This window comes from Symphalangus syndactylus, chromosome 16 (assembly GCF_028878055.3).
Source record: "Symphalangus syndactylus isolate Jambi chromosome 16, NHGRI_mSymSyn1-v2.1_pri, whole genome shotgun sequence".
Taxonomy (NCBI): Eukaryota; Metazoa; Chordata; class Mammalia; order Primates; family Hylobatidae; genus Symphalangus; species Symphalangus syndactylus.
This window is the reverse complement of record NC_072438.2, coordinates 63496939-63511039: the sequence shown is the minus strand read 5'-3', so window position 1 is coordinate 63511039 and position 14101 is coordinate 63496939. Positions and strand designations below refer to the sequence as shown.

The window sequence follows — 14101 nt, the reverse complement described above, 5'->3', positions numbered from 1 at the left end:
GCAGTGGTGCCATCTTGGCTCATTGCAACTTTTGCCTCCTGGGTTCAAGCGATTCTCCTGCTTCAGCCTCTCAAGAAGCTGGGACCACAGGCCCCCACCATGTCTGGCAAATTTTCGTATTTTTAGTAGATACAGGATTTCATCATGTTGGTCAGGCTGGCCTCAAACTCCTGACCTCAGGTGATTTGCCTGCCTCAGTCCCCCAAAGCGCTGGGATTACAGGCATGAGCCACTGCACCCAGCCTCATTTCCTATTTAGACTGAAATTCCTTAATTCTGTTCAGACCTAATCAAAGATGACAGTAATGATGTTGGATTAAACTACATGAGGCTAACAATTTTTTTTGTTGTTGTTGTTGCTCTGTCGCCCAGGCTGGAGTAAAGTGGTGCGATCTCAGCTCACTGCAACCTCTGCCTCCCTAGTTCAAGTGATTCTCCTGTGTCAGCCTCCTGAGTAGCTGGGATCACAGGCACACATCGCCACGCCTGGCTAAGTTTTTGTATTTTAGTAGAGATGAAGTTTCACCGTGTTGCCCAGGCTAGTCTTGAACTCCCGAGCTCAGGCAATCTGCCCGCCTTGGCCTCCGAAAGTGCTAGGATTACAGGCATGAGCCACCATCCCCGGCGATGCTAACAATTTTGTAAATCAAAAATGGTTGAATAACAGTAGTTTAATATGTTCCAACCTGATATTGTGAATAGCTCTAAATTTTTTCACTTTGGGACAGACTATTAGGAGATCAAACAATAGCTGTTTATCTACATATAAGGGTTTGACAAATGTTCTCTAGCATATTTGAAATACATACAAATCACATATGTGAAGCAAGACATAGGACTGTACCTATGTCTCATACAAACATGTCTATCTCCCTTCATCTTTGACTATGTTTATAAGCAGTTATTTCCAATCCTGCATGCTATATTATACTGAGCTAGGGAGCTAAAAATAATAAAGGCCACATTCCCACGCCCAATCCCAGGTATCTGAATCGGTAGATTAAGGAAAGTGCTAGAGATGTGTATTTTTACTTACAAGAAATTCTGATACTATCTTGTCTTACAAAGATATTTTGTTAAGTTTGGAGGGCACTATAGGACCCACAGCCCATTCTAAACTAAATTTTTTATATATATAAAATATATATGTTACATATAATTTACACATAAAATGAATCTATTTCATTGTCATTTTTACATGTCTATATCACCAGAACTGTATTCTTTCTGTATTTTGCTAAAATTATGAATAAATAAATGAATGAATAAAGAGTCAAATATCTTGAAGTGTTATGCAATGAATAAGAAAAGAAAGCAAAAATAAGACAAACTGATTTCAGTTCCCACCTCTAGCATTTATTTACTGTAAGATCACTGGAAGTCACTCAGCTTCTTGGACTTTAGTTAGTGCCTGACTCATGGTAGGTATTTGATAAATGTTTATTGAATTAACAATGCATATATGAATTTCAATCTATTCATCTGCAAAATGATGTTTAAATATTGACTCTGATAATCTCTTCCAATTTTTTTGAGGGTAAATGAAATACTTGGGAAAATTATCCATACGGTGATTTAGGTCTTATATTTATGTAAGTGCATAAATGGTTGACTAAATAAAAGTAGAAGAGCAATACGATAAAAGTAGGAGCAACCGTAATATGGTGGCCTCCAGTTGCTGATCTCACTAACTCTAACATTGGTACCTCTATCTCCTCCCTCTCTAGTTCCATGATTCAGGGCTCATTCTCCTCATTCATCTCTTGGGAAAGAGCAAATGCTACTTAGAGTGGTGGTTGTAGTGAGCAATAGACAGTATTTTAAAATATCTTTGTAAATGTCTAAAAATTTCAGATAGAAATCTGTCTTCTAAATCATTTAAGCACTGTGAGACATATCTAAGAGATTTAAAATGAAAATAATAGGAGGAAAAGGAACATATGAAGAATGATTAACAGGGGAAGCTGTAGCTTTGTATATTAAAAGAGTTCTCTGAGTCCCTGGCAAGATTAACAGGAAAAGTCCAATACTTAGACATACCCTAAATTCCAAGTGCAAAAAAAAATTGTAACTTTTCAAGCAGGGAAAATAAAATGAAAAAATTTGCTCTGAATGTGATTTTTCTTATACAACAATGGAAATTAGAAGACAGTTGAATAACATCTACTATCAAGAGAAGAAGATTATGATACAGTCAGGATATTCTTTACATTTATTGCTCAGGGAAAAGGCAGTCAATGTTAGATACAAAAGATTTAGCAAATCTACCTTGCATGTGTCCTATATGAGGAAAATAAAAAAAAAAAAAAGGCAACTGAATGAGAACAGGGATCTCAAGAAAAGGAATATAAGAGGAAAAAAATGGAGATAGGTAAATGTGTGTAGGTTTACATAAATGTAGCAAAATACACATTTTGTTATATTTTATATATGTATTTGTATATGTGTACAAATATATGCATCTATACAAATATGTATATAAAATATAACAAAAATATAAAATACAGATTGTCATATTACATGAAAGGCCAAAGTTCTGTTATATGGAGTTTATAAGAAGCACACCTACAACAATATGAAAAAGTGAAGATAAAAAACATAACAATAACAGTCAAATGCATGCAAAATGGAACCATTAATATACATAATATTTCTATAACTTTTGAAGTGAGATATAACAAAAATGGGAAAATTACTTAAATCTGTATTAGAAGTCATACTGGTACAATATCAAAACTCTCCCCTTCTTATTGCATGATTACTGGAATTAGTGTTAATTTTCAAGAAAGAATAAAAGGTTGGAAACCATTTTTGATACCTTTTTGTGAGAGGCTTGAATGGCTTGTTTGAAGGCAGAATTATGGTTGATATTTTCACTTCTCTTTGAGGAATAAAAAATTGGTACACTGAAAGAGCTCCCGCCCTGACTTGAGTATGAAACTTGTTGATTTTCATTGTGTCCAAGAGAAGTTAAATCCTTGTAGAAATCTGTTTTCAAGTCATCTTCTGCAGTTTGTACCTAGAGAAAAATCCACGTAAAATAAAACATTATTTAGGAAATACTGGAGTGACTTGTGGATATCTAACGAAATGATGATTTATTTATTTATGCACTCAGCCAGTATTTATTGATGACACGTTTTGCTAGAGAACAAAAAATAGTGTCATTTACTACACTGAGGGGTTAATAGTTTAGTTAGAGAGAGAGATAATCACCAACACTTAATGAGGTAAGTATTGTGTGACCAGTGGAATCCCACAGGAAATATAAGACCCTGAGAGGCAATATCAGGAAACCCTCCCTCAAGGAAATGCCACCTAAGCTGAGACTTAACAGGGTGATAAACAATGAAGGTTATTTTTAGCATGTCTGTGATTTTGATGCAGTGTGCAGTCTAAGATACTTTTCAGTTCTGACAACTGGGCTTGTTCTTTATAACCAAGTCCCACCTTGTTTTATACTTTTTCAAGAGACGAATCCAACTTCAGGATCAGTTTCTGAGGTTGGGTTCCCATTGCCTGCTACCAAGCCCCCAGTGCTGATCAACTCTTGATTGACCTTTGTGTTAGTCATTACGCTGTTTACAACTACTCTAGTCTCTTTCTGGGCACATAAAAAGCATGCATTTCCCTACTCTCTTTGGCCAATAAAATGTAAATATAAATGGTATCTGTCACTTTAAGAGTTGATGGGCAATATGTCACTTCCCCCCCTCCCCCCCGCCTTTTATTTATTTTTTTTTGCAATTCATCATCACACCAGTCAGGATGTGTCAAAGCAGAATCCCTTAAGTCCCTTGCTTTCTAAGTGACTATTATCAGTAGAACGCACAGTATGAGTGACACTGTTTTAAGACACTGACATCTTAGTATTGATATTGCAGTGTAACCTAGCTTGTCTTGATTAAAATGCTATGTCTGGTGTCTATATTCCATCATCTGTCCTGTAGTTTTTCTAAGGTCTTCTAACTCCCTGCCCAGTTGCCTTCTCTTCCCTTCATGAGCCTGTTTAATCTTTGTGTACCAGCCAGCCCATTATTTCATCTATCTTCATAAGCTACAAAACTACAAAAGAAGGGAAGTGAGGTGCCTGCTGAATTTCTCCTCCTCTATTGTTTTCAATAAGGTATAGCTTAGGTTTGCATAGCTGCCTGCTAAAAGCATGCCTAAAGAATGAAGTTATACAGAGATCAGTTAAAAGAAAACCAATAGCTCATGACCTTGACTCTAGTCATTCCCAAATTTTTGTTTGAAGAAATACCACTATGACCTTCTTCAGCAATATCACTATGACTTCAGCCACATATCACTATGACTTCAACCATACCACTATGGCATAGAGTTAAAAATTAGCTCAGGTAGCTTCATAAGGTTGGACAAGTCTTAGAGCTACATTGATAAGGAAATGAGTTTAATCTGTTGTAAAAGAATTTTCAGGCTGTATTTCCTCATATAACTTGTTATTCTGGCTTGCGTTATCAAGCTTTGTGGGTTATCCCGGTGATCTGTTAGTAAATGTTTAACAACTAGCTCTCTGGGAAGGGGAAGAAAGCCCTGATTTACTATAGCATTTTCCTTTTCCACTGTGTATATATTCCTACCATGGCTGATTTCAAGCTACCTATGTGATGCCCTGAATTCATATTGGGAAGAGATGCACAGTGGCAAATTACAAAGTATTTTCATAATGCAGATCCAATAGATGTAAATAACCCCAAAAGCATGGATAATGGTAAAATGCAGCCAAATAATTGAAAAGTGATCAATTTTGAGTAACTATAATCTTTGTTTTTAATGTTTTTACCTGTGAGATAATATATTTGATATTTAATAATGGCTGTGTTTTGACCAACAAATATATGAAAAAATGCTCATCATCAATAATCATCAGAGAAATGCAAATCAAAGCCACAATGAGATGCCAGCTCACACCAGTCAGGATGACTAGTATTAAGAAGTCAAAAAAACAACAGATGTTGGCAAGGCTGTGGAGAAAAGGAATGCTAATACACTGTTGGTGGGAATGTAAATTAGTTCAGCCACTGTGAAAAGCAGTTTGGATATTTCTCAAAGAACTTAAAACAGAACCACCATTTGACCCAGCAATCTCATTCCTGGGTACATATCCAAAAGAAAACAAATCGTTCTACCAAAAAGACACATGCACTTGCATGTTTATCGCAGTACTATTCACAATAGCAAAGACACAGAATTAACCTAGGTGCCAATCAGCAGCGGATTGGATAAAGATAATGTGGTACATATGTGCCATGGAATACTAGCAGCCATAAAAAAGAATGAAATCATGTCCTTTGCAGCAACATGGATACAGCTGGAGACCATTATCCTAAGCAAATTAACACAGGAACAGAAAAACAAATACTACATGTTTTCCCTTATAAGTGAGAGCTAAACATCGGGTACTCATGGACGTAAAGATGGCAACAACAGACACTGGGGTCTACTAGAGGGGGAAGGGAGGGAGAGGGGCAAGAGTTGAAAAACTGTTGGGTACTCTGCTCAATACCTGGGTAAAGGGATCATTTGTACCCCCAACCTCAGCATCACACGATAAAGCCAGGTGACAAACTTGCACATGTATTCCCTGAATCTAAAATGAAAGTTGAAAAAGAAAAAAAAAGTCTGTGTTTCACAATTGGATTCCAAACTTCCTGAAAAGTTAACAGTTGACTCTTGTGAACTCAAAGAGCTGGCTCCAGCACATCATTGTCTAACTTCACGGGGGATACATTTTAACTGATAGTTTATGAAGGTGCTCAGACTTTTAACCCACTGCCTGGATTTTTACTGTCTTTCTTGATAAACTACAAATGTCTCATCTAACATAAGCCACCCCCGACTATAAGAGTCAGAAGCCAGGAGTTCTTATTTTTCTGTGCCATTTATTTGCTGTATAACTCTGAGAAAGTTGTTTAACTTCAATAAGCCTAAATTTTCTTTTCTTTTTTTTTTTTTTTTTTTTTTTGAGAGAGAGTCTCACTCTGTCCCCCAGGCTGGAGTGCAGTGGTGTGATCTCGGCTCACTGCAGCCTCTACCTCCTGGGTTCAAGCAATTCTCATGCCTCAGACTCCTGAGTAGCTGGGACTACAAGTGTGCACCACCACGTCCAGCTAAGTTTTGTATTTTTAGTAGAGACAGGGTTTCATCATGTTGCCGAGTGGTCTTGAACTCCTGACACCCAAGTGATCTGCACCCCCTTGGCCTCCCAAAGTGTTGAGATTACAGATGTGAGCCACCACACCCTACTAAGCCTAAATTTTCTGTTAGTAATGTGGATGTAAACAATTTTCTACCTTTCTGGGGAGGTTGTTACGGGAATCAAGTAAAGCAATATACGAAAGTACTTTGAAGCCTCTAAAGTATCGTATAAGTACGAAGTGTTATCTAAGCCTCAATTTGCTCCAGTCTCATATACTTTCTTTAATTTGTTACTTGTAAAACTACATGAAATAGATGTTTGCTGAAAATATAGGCAATATGCTTTTGTGAAATGACCGTATTTTGAAAGTAAACTTGTGGATTGGTTGTTTTGGAACTGGAAAGCAACTTCCATCAGAACAATATAAATGTTTAGGTTTTAGCTCTGTCTACAAAGCCTGTTCAAATACAATACATCTTAAGAGCAGTATTATCAGTCTTCCCAGAGGTATTCAAATTTGACGGTTAGTTCCCAAAGACATTCCCCACCTATTAGTATATATTAGATGGTTTTAAATTGAGTGAATCGAATTGGAAAATGCCTATATTTCTATGTATATAAAGGTCTTTTTAAAGGAAGGATTAAATGACTTTTTGCTGAACTCATATTACCCATAAAGTGGTTCTCAGAAATAATTACAACTCTGAAATTCTCTCTAGCTTGTCAAATTTCTATGCATGAACGTCACCATTAAAACCGTGTATTTTCTGTTCTTATCACAATTTAAAAGAAGCAGATTACTCACTTTAGTGCAACGAGTATGGAACACTTATGTGTAAAGCATGGGTTACATTCTGAGAGTAGGTAGTATGCTGCTCATTATAATTTACGAAAAGAAACAAATAAACCAAACCAACTAAAAAAATAGGAAGAAAAGTAAGCAGAACTATCTCATTAGACTGACTCATCATGATTTTTCTTATGAACCTGGCACTTTTAAAAAAAGGCTATATTTCATGGTTATCTAAGAGCACTAACTAGGTTAGGAGAAAATTCTGAAGAAATCAAACTCTTTATCTGTGTGGAGCTATTTTAGAGCTGAATATTCACTGGAGAAAGCATGGACTCAAATCAGGAAAACCTGGCCTTGAATCTTGAATTCACTTCTTGCTAGCTGTTCGACTTCTGGAAAATTAGTTACCTTAGTTTTTTCATCTGTAAATTGATGATAACACTGGCCTCATTGTGTGTGCATGGATAAAATACAAACACATAACAGGTGATTAAAATTGTTCACCACCTTTTCATTCTGTCCCTTCATTCATCACTAATTTTGCATGAGAAATTTAGCTTATAATCACTGACGGTGCTGGAGTTGCCACCATGCTAGGCTGTCATACCTCAAAGCTGACATTTTCCAGATTGGCTGGAACACGGTATGGATTACTTGTCCTACCGCTTTTGACAGTTTTACATATTCCTCCAGTGAAAGAGTTATCAAGGACTTCTCCTCTGGGCTCTCCTGCCAGAAGATGAAACCTAGAAACAAAGTAATTTTCAGGAATTCAATAGATGTAGAGCAATCTTTAAAATTTACCTTAGTTATATGAAAGGAATTCCTCTTCTAAACCTTTTTGACTCAAGACAAATGACTTGAAGGAATCCCCCACACCTCCGCTTTTTTTTCCTAGTCCATGGTGAGGCACGCAAAGAAGCTGGAAAGCCCAAACTCAGCTTCTCTGGCTCTATTAGGTTCTCCTATTCCACTTACTTAATTGTTCTTGGCTTTCAACATACAATAAAATCTGGATTTATAATTTTTTATGACTTACAAAGCCAGTGCAAAGTTTGGAAGCAGATTATGAAATAAGTTATTATATAATAAATGCTATTCCAGGTCCACTTCTTTCTGAGTGGAATTCTAATAGAGAGCTCATAATAAAATAGTAACAGCAATATTTTAATGCAATTGTAATAATATTATAGTTTTACTAATAACTGACTATAATATTTAAAATACATTTTATTTAACAAATGCTTATATACTACTTACTATAAGCCAAGCAATAGTAAGTGCTTTACAAATATTAACTTGGTTAAGTGCTTTACTAATAGTAACTTATATTTATTATAACCATATGATGTAGGTATAATTATTATACCTGTTTTACAAATGAGGACATTGAGGCACATAGAGATTAATTAGCTTAGCATAAATCAAGCATTTAAGAGGTTATTTTGTTATAGATAAAAAAACTTCTCCAAGATGCTAATACTTTTCCAAATTCTGAGAGATATTGATATGTATTCTGTGAAAAAAGTGTTTATTTTTGTCAAACAGTTTGGTAATGCTGTATTACATAGATCATAAAAATTGTTTTCTACAGGTCATGTCACAGCCTTAAAAATATAAATTGTCAGTCTCCAAATACATTTGATCAAATAACCTTGTCTTTCATAGAACATGTAGTGTAGTTCTACAGAATATCACTGGAAAAATCCATGTAGCAGAAGGAATAGCACCAATGCCCTTCCCTTCTCATGACCCTTCAGTACACCCATCCTTTCTGATAGTTGTGGGGGCTCGAGGGAGCTCTAAACATCCTCAAGAATGTCATCGACCACTTACGTGTCTGTTTCCCTTGTACTTCTATGGCATTAACTCACAAGACAAAATGTACCTGAAATGCACCACCTTTACCGGAGCTGAAATATTAAGTTTTGTAACTATCACAAAGATCTGAAAAAAAGATAAATAGACTCATTCATTTGTGAGGGAATCAAGAAGCAGTTCACTATGCGAGGCTTTTGCGATCTATTAGACATTTGGATTTAAAGTAGAAAATTCGATCAATTACTCAGGCACTTCTAACCGATGGACACAATATTTTTCTATCAAAGAGGAGCAAGGATAGTTTGAAAGTTGTAAAGTGATGTTAGAATACTGAAAAGAAAGTAAGGCTAATATAAATACTTGTCAATTCTCTACCAATAAAATTGTGTTCATGTAAAAGTACACAGACACACACACACACACACAGCTTTTAAGTTTCTGAAATGGTTTCTTCACTTGAAAATGGAGCTAATTGCTTTTTTATAGTAGTTGTGGAAATTAATAGTGATTAGCACAGGCCTGGCCTGCCCTATGAGAGGAAGCAATACATACTAACTCTCCCATTTTTTCCACCAGGGAAAGTATATTTTAATTTTATTAAAAGATTGCATACTAAGTTCAAAAGTAATTGCTTGCAGAAACAAAATCAACAAACAAAAATCAAATGTATTTCCATACAAATAGCAATGAACAATCCAAAAATAAAATTAAAGAAACAATTCCATTTACAATAGCCTCTCAAAGAATAAAATCCTCAGGTATTTATTTAACAGAAGAAGTCTAAGACTCATATACTGAAAAGTATAAACAATGTTGAAAGATATTAAGTGAAATCTCAATGAATAGAAAGATATTCCATATTAATGGATTGGCAGAATTTGTGTTGTTAAGATAGCAGTACTTCCCAAATTGATCTATAGATTCAAGACTATCATTATCAAAATCTCAGCTGCGTTTTTTTGGTAAAAATTCACAAGCCAATTCTAAAATTCAAAAGACCCAGAACGGCCAAGACAATCTTGAGAAAGAAGGACAAAGTTCAAGGAATTACCTTCCTGATACACAATTTACTTCAAAATTAGGGTAATCAAGACAGTGTAGTAGTAGTGGCATGAGGATAGACAGACATATAGACCAATGGAACAGAAATGCATCTAGAAAGAAACCCGTACATCTATCGTCAATTGATTTTCAACAAGGGTGCCAAGACAGTTCAATGGGGGAAAATAGTCCTAAATGAATGGTGCTGTAACGACCTAATAGTTATACTGCAAATGAATGAAATTGGGCCCCTTTCTCACATAATGCAAAAAAATTAATAAAAATAGGTAATAGAACCCAAATTTAAGAGCTAAAACTATAGAACTTTTAGAAGACAATATAGGAGTAAATATTTGTGAACCCTGGTAAGGCAAAGCCTTCTTAGATATGACATTAAAAACACATTCAACAAAAGAAGGAATAAATATATTGAACTCCACCAGAATTAAAAACTTTAGTGCTTTAAAGGACACCAGCAAAAAAGTGAAAATACAAAAACTCATATAATGGGAGAAAATATTTCGAAATCACATATCTAATGAGGAACTTACACCCAGAATATACAAGAAATGCTTGGAACTAAATAAAAAAACCAAATTACTCAATTAAACAATGAGCAAATAATTTGAGTATCTAAATATATATTTCTTTGAAAAAATATGAAAATGACTAATAAGCATGTGAAAAAATGCTCAATGTTATTACTCATTAGGAAATACAAATCAAACCTGCAATGAGATACCAGTTCATAGCCATTAGAATAGCTTTAACCAAAAGATGAACAGAAACAGTTTTGATGAAGGTGTGGAGAAGTTGATTTTCAATCATATGTAACTGGGGGAAATGAAAAATGGTGCAGCTGTTTTGGAAAATAGTTGGGAGTTCTTCAAAAATTAAACATATATTTACCATAAGACCCTGCAATTCCATTCCTAAGTATATATGAAAGAGAATTGAAAATGTGTATCAATGCAAAAACTTGTACATGAATGTTCATAGCAGCATTACTCATACTGGTCAAAGTAGGAACAAACCAAATGTTCATTAGCTGATGAATGAATCAACACAATGTGATAGAATGATACAATGGGTTATTATTCTCTCATACAATGGAATGAAGTATTAACATATGCTTTATATGGGTGATTTTTAAAATTATGTTTTTAAAAATTGTCACATAATTGTACATATTTATGGGGTACGTAGTGATGTTTAGATACATACAATGTATAGTAATAAAATCAGGGTAATTAGCATATTCATCACCTCAAACATGTTGGGAACGTTCAAAATTCTCTCTTCTTCGTATTTGAAAATATGTACTAAATTATTGTTAATTATAGTGACCCGCAATGCCATAGAACACTAGAACTTATTCCTCTTATCTAGCTGTAATTTTGTAACCTTTAACCAATCTCTTCCTATCCTCCCCTTTCCCTACTCTTTCCAGTCTCTTGTAACCCTTATTCTACTCTACTTGTAAGAGATTAACTTTTTAAGCTTCTGCATGTGAGTGAGAACATATAGTATTTATGTTTTTGTATCTGGCTTATTTCACTTAATATCCTCCAGGCTCATCCATGTTTCTCCAGTGACAAGGTTTCATTCTATTTTATGGCTGAATAGTATTCCATTTTGTACGTGTACCATGTTTTCTTTATCCATTCATCTGTTGATGGACACTTAGACTGATTCCATATCTTGGTTATTGTGAACAGTGCTGCAAATAAACATGGGGGTGCAGATTCTGTTCAGTATACCGATTTCTTTTGCTTTGGATGTATGCTCAGTAGTGGGATTGCTGGATCATATGGCAGTGCTGTTTGTAGTTTTTTGAGGAATCTCCATACTGGTCTCCATAAGAGCTATATTACTTTACATTCTCACCAACAGTGTAAGAGGTTCCTTTTCTCCACATCCTTTCCAGCATTTGTTATTTTTTTGTCTTTTTGATAATAGTCATTTCAACTGTGGTGAGATGATACCTCAGTGTAGTTTGATTTTCATTTTCCCGATGAATAGTGATGTTGAACATTTTAAAATATATTTGTTGGACTCCTTTTGGTAAACGTCTTATTAAGTTCACTGGTGAGCTTAATCCGTTAAATTGGATTATTTATTTATTTTTGCTGTTGAGTTGAGTTCCTTATATATCCTGGATATTAACTCCTTGTCAGATGAATAGTTGGCAAATACTTTTTTCCTCTCTGTATGTTGTCTTTTCACTGTTACTGTTTTCTCTACTGTGCAAAAAAGCTTTTTAGTTTGATATAATCCCATTTGTCTATTTTTGCTTTTGTTGCTTCTGCTTTTGAGGTCTTTTTCATAAAATGTTTTCTCACATCAACGTTCTAAGGGTTTTCCCCTATATTTTTCTGTTCAATAGTTCTGGAATTTTACATGTAAGTCTTTAAGCTATTTGGAGTTGATTTTTGTATAGCATGAGTGGTGGGGGTCCAGTTTCATTCTTCTGCATATGGATATCCAGTTTTTCCAGCACCATTAATTAAAGAGACTCTTGTTTCCCCAGTGCATGATCTTGGCACCTTTGTCAAAAATCAGTTGGTTGTAAACACATGGTTTTATTTCTGGGTTCTGTATTCGGTTCCGTTGGTCTATGTGTCTGTTTTTATGCCAATAGTGTGCTGCTTGGGTTAGCATAGCTTTGTAACATGTAACACATGTAACATGTATATTTTGAAATGTAGTAGTGTGATGCCTTTGGCTTTTTTTTTTTTTTTTTTTTTTTTGCAGCGTCTTAGTGTATTGCCCAGGCTGGAGTGCAGTGGCGTGATCTCTGCTCACTGCAACCTCCACCTCCTGGGTTCAAGCGATTCTCTTGCCTCAGCCTCCCAAGTAGCTGGGACTACAGGCGCCCACCACCACGGCTGGCTAACTTTTGTATTTTTAGTACAGATAGGGTTTCACTATGTTGGCCAGACTGGTCTTGAATTCCTGAACTCGTGATCCACCCGCCTTGGCCTCCCAAAGTGCTGGCACAGGCATGAGCCAGCACTCCCGGCCTGTTCTTTTTGCTCAAGATTGCTTTGGCTATTAAGGTTTTTTTGTGGTTCCATATGAATTTTAGAGCTTTGTTTCTATTTCTGTAAAGCATGCTATTGGTGTTTTAACAGGGATTATCTTGAATTTGTAGATTGCTTTGGGCAGTTGAGTCACTTTAACAACAGTAATATTCCAGTTCATAAAAACAGGATGCCTTCCCATTTCTTTTGTGTCCTCTTCAAGTTCTTTTGTCAGTGTTTTATAGTTTTCCTTGCAGAGATCTTTCATCTCCTTGGTTAAATTTATTCCTAGGTATTTTTTTGTAGCTCTTATAGATAGCTCTCTTGATTTCTTTTCCCTCTAGCTCATGATAATATATAGAAATGCTAGAGATTTTTGTATATTGATTTTGTATCCTGCAACTTTACTGAATTCATTTATCATTTCTAGGGCCTTTTATTTTGGTGGAGTCTTTAGGGTTCACTCTGTGAAAGATAATGTCATCTACAAACAGTGACAATTTGACTTACTCCTTTCCAGTTTGGATCCATTTATTTCTTTTCCTTGCCTAATTGCTCCAGCCAGGACTTACAGTACTATGCTGAATAACAGTGGTAAGAGCAGGTATCCTTGTCTTATTCCAGTCCTTGGAGGAAAAGTTTTCAACTTTTCTCTATCCAGTATGCTGCTAGCTGTTGGTTTGCCATATATGGCCTTTTTTGTGTTAAGTTTCTTCTATTTCTAATTTTTGAGAGTTTTTATCATGAAAGGATGTTGAATTTTATCAAATACCTTTTCCATAACTATTGAGGTGATCATATGTTTTGTTCTCCCTGTTGATGTGATGACATTATTGATTTGCATATTTTGAACCATCCTTGCATCTTTGGATTAAATACTACTTAATTATAGTAGATATCTGGGATGTACTGTGGGGTTCTGTTTGCTAGTATTTTGCTGAGGATTTTTGCATCAGGGATATTGATCTGTAGTAGATTTGTTGTTGTTGTTGTTGTTTCATCTTTATCTGGTTTTGGTATCAGGGTTATACTAGTCTTGTAGAATGAGTTTGGAAAAGTTTCCTTTCGATTTTTTGGGATAGCTTGATAATAATTGGTATTAGTTCTTACAAAGTTTGGTAGAATTCAGCGGTGAAGCCTTCTGGTCCTGGGCTTTTCTTTGTTGGGAGACTTTTTTTATTGATTTAATCTCATTACTCACAATTAGTCTGTCTTCTATTTCTTCTTGATTCGATCTTGGTAAGTTTTTTTTGTATCCAGGAA

The 14101-nt window shown here is 35.3% G+C and overlaps 1 protein-coding gene across 1 annotated transcript in view; it reads right to left on the bottom strand.

Annotated features, from left to right (window-relative positions):
* The window catches only part of C6 (complement C6), a 117524-nt gene that overhangs the window by 36318 nt on the left and 67105 nt on the right, over window positions 1-14101 (bottom strand). Inside the window, exons 6-7 of the mRNA XM_055245763.1 lie at window positions 7561-7699; window positions 2819-3019 (exon numbers count right to left, since the gene is read on the bottom strand). Coding sequence (XP_055101738.1) covers window positions 2819-3019; window positions 7561-7699 — 340 coding nt within the window. The remainder of the gene's footprint in view (window positions 1-2818; window positions 3020-7560; window positions 7700-14101) is intronic.